At 49.5% G+C, this 8,447-nt stretch overlaps 1 protein-coding gene across 1 annotated transcript; it reads left to right on the top strand.

Moving 5' to 3' along the window:
* Positions 1-324: 324 nt before the first annotated feature.
* Positions 325-6,711, top strand: FNDC8 (fibronectin type III domain containing 8). The gene is made up of 4 exons (XM_032321858.1): positions 325-614; positions 3,657-4,026; positions 5,677-5,913; positions 6,481-6,711. Exons 1-4 carry the CDS (start codon positions 406-408, stop codon positions 6,631-6,633), a joined length of 969 nt encoding a protein of 322 aa, XP_032177749.1. The 5' UTR covers positions 325-405; the 3' UTR covers positions 6,634-6,711.
* The last annotated feature ends 1,736 nt before the right edge of the window (positions 6,712-8,447 follow it).

An 8,447-nucleotide genomic window follows, 5' to 3' on the forward strand; every position in this document is an offset into this window, starting at 1 on the left:
GAAAACACTTGGGGTAAGGATGTGGCACATTTTGAGTTCTAGCAGTAAAACTTGGCTGTATGTGACCTGTGAACCCCATGAGCCATCTGGACTTTCCCTTTGCCTAGGACACAGTGGATCTTCAGAGAGAGGCAGGGCTGCTGTTAACCACAGAGCATCAGAACTGGAAGGGGCCCAAGGGTTGCTGTAGTCTGTACCTTATACCCCACTCCTGCCATTGGCTCTAGGCAGCAGCAGCTTCAGATCAAGGGGGAGGCAGGCCCCTAATTGTTACACTCAGTGATGATTATGAAGTCAGCTCATTGCACCCCCATCCCACGCTAACTAAGGGTGGGTCCACTGCCCCCGGTTTCTCTCTGCTTCCTGTCAGCTGTGTAGTGACGGCTGTGGTCCCAAACAAACAAGATGGCATCAGAGACACTATGTAGAGTGGGAGATGGGGAAGAAGCCATGCTGAAGAAGGAAACCCTCAACGTTCTGAATGCACTCGATCAACTGTCGAAGCCCTTTCCAAACCCCAAGTCTATGAACAGGACCGTCACTACCAAAGGCCTCCCACTTTCCGCAAGGGGCAGTTTGGTTAACTTCTTGCAGGAAGATACCATCAGTCTATCGTAAGACAAAAGTCTGGTCCTATCCTTTCTAAGGCCAGAGGGCAGGGGTGGGGAGAAGGGCTTGAGTTGGCTGCTTAACTGACTGAGCCACCCATGTGCCCCGTGGTTTAGTTTTATGTGCACGTTCAGTATAGTAGGTAATATGTATTTACTTTGGGTCAAGGTAAAAAGAAGATTTGAAAGCCAAAATTTTTGGATTCCGTACTTTATCAGTAAATAAAAAAAAAAAAAAAAAAAAAGAAAACACATACAAGGTTTTTCATTGTAATAGCCAAGAATTGGTAAAAATACAAATATCCATGTAATGAAAAATGTACAGCAGTTACAATGACTGAACCAAAGCTACATGTGTCAGTACAAACAACGTTGGAGTGCCTGGCTGGTTCAGTCGGTGGAGTGTGCGCCTCTTGGTCTCGGGATTGTGGGCTCAAGCCCCATGCTGGGTGCAGAGATTACTTAAAAATAAAATCTTTTTAAAAAAATAAATAAAATTTTGGGGCGCCTGGGTGGCTCAATGGGTTAAAGCCTCTGCCTTCAGCTCAGGTCATGATCCCAGGGTCCTGGGATCGAGCCCCGCATCGGGCTCTCTGCTCAGTAGGGAGCCTGCTTCCTCCTCCCCTGCCTGCCTCTCTGCCTACTTGTGATTTCTGTCTGTCAAATAAATAAATAAAATCTTTTAAAAAAAAATAAATAAATACATAAAATTTTAAAAATCAATGGGGTAAAAAAAAAAGCAAGCTGCTGGTCAATGTGTGATACTATTTATTTATATGAGGTTTTAAAATATGCAAAATAAGTCGATGTTGCTGAAGGATAGCAGACATCGCTCACAAACCTATGGAGACACGTGTATAATAATAATAATAATAAACACAAAACCTGAAATGTGCTGTACTGGTTACCGTGGAGTGAGAGGGTGTGGTCAGGTGCGGGACAGAAGTGTCCTGCGGGCTTTAGCTATGCTGGTGAGGTCTACTTCTGAAATTGGATGGTTGCTAAGTGGAAGCTTAATATCTCATTCTTTATTTTCTCATTTTATCATATATTCATTTTTTCCAGTTTTATTGAGATGCAGTTGGCACATAACGTTGTATCCTTGGAAGGTGTATAACATGATTTGATGTGTGTGTGTGTGGTGAAGTGATTGCCCCAATAAGTTCCATTTCCATCTGTCACCACTCGTGGTGACAGATTTGCCTCTTGTGATAAGAACTTTTAAGATCCGCTCTTTTAGCAAGTTTCAAATACACAATAAGGTGTTATTAGTTTTTGAAGATTTCATTTATTTGTTTGACAAGAGAGAGAACAAGCACAAGCAGGCGGGGTGGCAGGTAGAGGGAGAGGGAGAAGCAGGCTCCCCCGCTGAGCAGGGAGCCCAATGTGGGACTCGATCCCAGGACCCTGGGATCATGACCTGAGTCAAAGGCAGACGCTTAACCAACTGAGCCACCCAGGCACCCAACAATATAGTATTATTAATTATAGTTATTATACTGTATAGTATATTATACTATACTGTATAGTGTATAGTGTATACTGTATAGTATACTGTATAGTTATTATTCTGTATAGTGTATATTATACTGTATACTGTATAGTATATTATACTGTATAGTTATTAAACTATATAATGTATAGTTATTATACTGTATACAGTTATTATACTGTATATTATATTATACTGTATAGTTATACTCTATGCTGTATAGTTATTATACTGTATAGTGTATGTACTGTAAACTGTGTATATTATACTGTATAGTGTATGTTATATTGTATATATTATACTATATAGTTATTACACTGTTATACTGCATAGTATAGTTATACTGTACACTGTGGTATATATGTATACTGTATGCTGTGTATTATACTGTATACTGTATTGTATTATACTGTATAGTGTATTATAGTTATTATGTTATATAGTCATTATACTGTATTATACTGCATAGTTATATATACTGTATAGTATATTATATCTTTTAACATATTATTCTTGATTATCTTGTATATGTGTAAAATATTTCATAATTTAACAAAGTTTGGATGGAAGGAAAAGTTTTTTGAGTGTTTACCCCAATATTTGTAAATCTTACGTGTACTATTATTAATTTTACATGCTACATATTAATATTGTTAAATGTCAGAAAACCTAAGTAGGGGTGCCTTGGTGGCTGAGTGGGTTAAGCCTCTGCCTTGGGCTCAGGTCCTGGGATCGAGCCCTGAATCGGGCTCTCTGCTCAGCAGGGAGCCTGCTTCTCTCCCTCTGCCTGCCTCTCTGCCTACTTGTGATCTCTGTCAAATAAATAAAATCTTTAAAAAAAAAAATTAAAAAAATAAAAAAAAGAAAATCTAAGTAAATAAATAAAAGATTTTATTTTTATTTATTTGTCGGAGAGAGCACAGAGGCAGGCAGAATGGCAGGAAGAGAGGCAGAGGGAGAAGCAGGCTCCCCACTGTGCAGGGAGCCCGATGTGGGACCTGATCCCAGGACACAGGGATCATGACCCCAGCTGAAGGCAGCCGCTCAACCGACTGAGCCACACAGGCATCCCCTAAGTAAATAAATTAGTAATTACTCTTAAACAGTAGAAGTAAATACAAGTAAAGTTTAATTATTTTTCTTTTAGATACTTTCAGATATTTTTCCATACTCCCCTTAGACTGGCTTGGGACTTCCCCGAGGGTATGTACACCCCACTTTGGAAGGAGGACTTAAGGGTTGAGCACCATTTCTCAAATTGTGGTTCTCCGAATACAGGGCTCAGAATTTGTCTGAAGACCTTATTAAAGATACGTTAGCAGCTTCCCTAGTCCCATCCCAAAGTGGGGCAGGGACCGGGAATCTGCATTTTTTCAGTAAGTGCCCTGGGGTGGTTGATGCCTTGCTACAGAGTGCTAAGGATGTTCTGAGTGGTTCAGAAGCAGCTGGGGATTTTGGTGAGCAGGGCGCAAGGAGGGCCCTCGGGGAGCTTCTCGGCTTTGCGGGCCGGGGCGGTGGCAGCCTCCTGCGAGCTCACCTGTCTCTCTCCCACTCAGGAAGTCGATGCCAGTGGAGGACTCTGAATGCAGCTCTGACGACACCAGCATCTCCCCCATCTCATCCACCTTGCTGAATCCCATCAAACTGGCTGTGACCCAGCCCAACAGCAGCTTCTTCGCAGGGATGCTGGAGGGCGAGCTGAACAAACTCAGCTTCTCCTCGGTGGCCAAGGAGTTAGAAAATAGGGACCTGGCCCTCTGCCCCCACGAGTCAAAATCTCAAATTGCCCCTGGGGGCCTGCTGGATCTTGACAACCCTGAGCTGGACACGGACACCTCCTCGACCCCCTCAGAGTCCTCTATAGTCATGGACGTGCCAGAGGCCCCCTTCATCTGTGAACACACTGTCAGCGATTCCACAGCCGTGGTATGTTTCCCTCTAGGTGCGTTTGGCGCAGGCTCCCCAGCCGCCCCCATGTGCTAGGCACTGAGCTGAGCTCCACAGGGTGTATGAAGACACCCACTGCCTGCAGAGTGAGGCTGTGTTTTTAAGGACCTCCAGTGCTAGCCACAAATGGGCACAGTGCTGTAGGAAGAGCTCAGATCAAGTGTCACCAGGAATTCAGAGGGAAAGAAACATTATTTCTGGGTGCAGGAATACGCTTGGTGGCTTTGGTAACATTTGAGCTGGGACAGAGAGGTAGGGTGTGAATGTTCAGGGATGGGAGAATGGTGTTCCGTGGACGGGCTGACACGAGCAACGCCTCACAGGGGTGAGAATGTGGGAGCAAACATTCAGGTCTCAATCCGGGGCTTCTCACGATTTTCAGTACCTGCAGATCCAATCTTCTTGTTAAAAATGAGGTTCTTGGGGCTCATCCCTGGATATTCTGACTCAGTAGGTCTGCCTGGGGGCCTGCAAATCTGCACCACTAACAAATTCCCAGATGAGGCCGATGGACTGTGGGCCCCCGGCCGAATAGCACTGTTCTAGAGGCCAGGACAGCGAACAGAGGGGAAAATTAGTCCAGAGTCATTTTTTCAGAGGTCCTGCACTGTTAGGCTACTATAGACTTTTCTGTAAGTGGTAGAGAACAGCTTTTGCAAAGCTTTGTATCTGTCGGTGGATGGAATTTGAGCTGTATTTTATTTTCATTTTTTAATTTTAATTTTTAAAAGATTTTATTTATTCATTTGACAGAGATCACAAGTAGGCAGAGAGGCAGGCAGAGAGAGACGGGGTGGTGGGGAAGCAGGCTCCCTGCTAAGCAGAGAGCCCAATGCGGGGCTCGATCCCAGAACCCTGGGATCATGACCTGAGCCGAAGGCAGAGGCTTTAACCCACTGAGCCACCTAGGTGCCCCAATGAGCTGTGTTTTAGGAAGATAGATCTGGAAGTCCCAGACGAGCAGTGTCTCTTAAAGTGTGGTTCTCAGACCACCAACAGCATCAGCACCACACCGCAACATGTTAGCAGTTTAAATTCTCATCCCCTCCACCTCCCCCGTGGATGGGCCTATCAAATCAGAAACTGTGGGGGCCTGCAATCTGTTTCACTGAGTCCTCTAGCATATCCTGATGCACACCCAAGTTTGAGACCCGCTGGCCTGGATGGAGGGGAAACTGGGAATGGGAAACCAGACAGGAGGCAGCAGGGCCAGGAATCTGCAGTGTTACAGAAACTCCCTGAGCTCTTATCGTAGCCCGAAGTATGTGGCCTCTGGAGCTACCCGTTTGAACTTTGGATCTGGCATTCTGTGACCCCAGGCCAGCCACTTGTCCTCTCTGAGCTTGTAACCTCATCTGCAATGAGCAAGGTAGACAAGATGAACTTTAAGGGTCCTCTCAACTAGTCTAGAAGAAATATGTGATGGGGATACTCTCTGAAGTGGGTGGGGGTGCCCAGGGAGTCACCTATGCTGCAGGGTCGTGGTGTCCCTTACACCTTCCATCAGCCCTGCGTCAGCCCTGGGAGGGGCAGGGGATGGGAGTGGGGCACTCAGGGGGGTTGGGAGGGAGGGGAGGACAGCCTGGAGCAGGTCTGATGAGAAGCCTGGGGGGGGCTCTCTTCCTCTAGATTTCCTGGACCTATGCCCTAGGCAAGCAGCAGGTCAGTTTCTACCAGGTCCTGTTGCAGGAGGTGGCCAGGACTCATGACAATGAGCCACCCAAGGCAAAGAATCGCCCGTGGATCTTCAACAAGATCTTGGGCACCACCGTCAAGCTGATGGAGCTGAAGCCTAACACGACTTACTGCCTCACCGTCCGCGCCGCCAACACAGCCGGGGTGGGGAAGTGGTGCAAGCCCTACAAAGTGAGCCCTGGGAGATGAGAGCCCGGGGCGGGTGGGGGAGGCGGGGAGAGAGGTCTGAGCCAGGGGTTTGGGAGGCTTGGGGACACCCTGATGACCCCACGGCTCATCTTCCTGCTGGCTGTCTTTCTGCCTGGAAGAATGAGCGTGAATTCCAGGCTGCTTTCTCCAGGAGGTGGAAGGACTAAGCCCCTCTGGGGCCCCCTGGGGAATGCAAACTAATCTATTCACCAGCCTCTCTCTAATGTTTAGCTTCCACCGTTAGCTTTGGGATTCTTCAACTCAGTACCAAGACTTGAGAGCAGGCCAGGGAGTGAAGGACATTGAGGGAAACATAGGGCAGAGGTGAAAGGGGGACAAAGAAGGGAAGGGAGGTGGGCAGGGGTGTGGGGGTGGGGGCTTCCAGCCCTGGGGCTGGAAACCTCACATAATAGGGAAGGCACAGGTTCACACCCTTGTAGGGATCCATGAGCAGGTGGTAAGGCTCACCAAGACCCCATTTGGGCCAACAAAGAGCTGAGCCAGGGTCAGGTCTGGGAAGGAATCTTGAGGAGTTTTGTTTTATTCCAGTTTGCAACCGTGGCCACTGACTTGAACAGCTTCCCTGAGAACAACCCGATCCAGATCACCGTGCAGCGCAAGGAACCCCAGAGGAAAACCGTGTCCCTTGGGCTGGAGGACATGCGGAAGCTCGAAGATCTGGAATATCTGTTTCCCTACTAAGGGCCCCAGGAAGCCCCGCGCCTACCTTCAGCTTCAGCCCAGGGCTCTCAGGAACCAGAATCGTGAAATGGGACCACCAACACCATGCTAGGGAACTGCTGACCAGCCCGCCTGGGGCTTGGTGGCGGTGGTCCCCAAACTCCACCCCTGGGTTGGGGCCAAGGCTAGACAGGAGCTCCACTCGCCTGGAGACGTCAGAGGCCAGGTCAGGTCAGCCACTGCCCACAGCCACTAGGCGTCCCTTCCCCAGATTTGGACTGGGTCCAGATCCCTCATTAAAGCACTGCAGGCCACCCAGCACCCTGAGTTCTGCTTCATGCCGACAGTAGGGCTGGCTGCCATCCACCCTCCTGGCTTCTGCTGGGACTGGAAGTCCAGCTTGGGATTAAGGGACACAGAACACAAGGGTGGCCGGGCAGCGGGCTCTTATCCTCACCTACTGTTTGGCTCTGCCAACACCACCCCTTGCCCTGTGCAAGAACAGATGTTACTCAAAGACCGGGACAAACGGGCATGCTGGAGAGAGGTGGTGGCAGTCTGTAGCTTGTCCACACCAGACCTGGGCTCGGGAAGGACGGGTGCAAAGTGCACAGTTTGGGGGTGCAACCTGATTTCCTCCTGGTTCTTCCTGGATGTAAGGGCATGGACAAACCATTTAAGCTTCCCAGGCTGTCTCAGGGATGCGAGAACCCTACAAGCACAACGGCAGGGTTACCACGAGGCTCCCATGAGCGCACCGCAGAGCAAGGGCCCATGCAGGGTAGGAACTCGGCAGTCAGCACCCGCCCTTTGCCCTTTGTGCGCCTCAGTGCAGAGACCTCTGTGCCAGGTGGAGACTGAGATGCACAGCCAGACCTGAGAGCATGGTGGGGGGAGGGAGAAGATTAGAAATACCATGGCCATGGCCCTGAGTAGACTGTTCAAGGTCATTTTGAAATTCACCCTGAGCAGATTGCCTGAGCATCGAAACAGGAGAAAGTAGAGGCAGGATGCTTGCAAGGCAAGGTTCTGGTCAAGTCTGAGGACATCCGGTGGGATTCCCTCCATTCCGTGAAAGCCCTCCTAGGCCAAAGAATCATGGTCCCCTCTCCCACCACACCCACTGCTGCTGCAGCGCTGCCCCCTGCACGCTCTGGGACCCCCGGGACAGCTGTCACCTTCCGCTCTGTACCCCGAGCGCCCAGCACAGGGCTCACTGCACAGTGGGACCTCGAGGAGAGTGCTGTGTGGGAGGGGGCGGAGGAGAGCACATCACCCCGTGGTGATGAAGGTGGTGTGATCTCTGCTGTCCAGCAGCCGTATGCTAGCGTCGCAGGACTGCATTCCTAGCCACCCGGGACTCTGGGGAACGGAGACAGCTGCACGTGGCTGGCATCTACCATATTGGACAGCGCAGGCTGTTTTCCTCTGGCCACCATCCTGCAGCTTCAGTCAGTCTCCCTGCCTCAACTGGCCTCTCCCTCGCAGGCGCAGGAGAGAGAAGAGAAGCAACTTTTCCATTAGTAGCGTTTCGGTGCAGCCCAGAGGGAGGGGTTAGGCAAACTGATGTAGCATAGTCCTCTGGTGAGCCTTGGATTCTAGGACAAGGAACCACACAACTTGAGTACACAAAATAGAAGCGATTTATTTGGTCACAGAATCTCGGCTCTGACACTGAATAGAAAGAACATTTAGGAAAGGAGAAGGGGCAGCAGCAGGGCTCCATAGCCTGGCCCCCACCACCAGCAATGGGATGGCCAAGGGCTGAGCTCACTGGTAGTCCCCCGGGACCTCCACGCTCCGGCTCTGAGGAGGGACTCCACTGGGGGCTGTCC

Source organism: Mustela erminea, chromosome 18 (genome assembly GCF_009829155.1).
Source record: "Mustela erminea isolate mMusErm1 chromosome 18, mMusErm1.Pri, whole genome shotgun sequence".
NCBI classification, from domain to species: domain Eukaryota; kingdom Metazoa; phylum Chordata; class Mammalia; order Carnivora; family Mustelidae; genus Mustela; species Mustela erminea.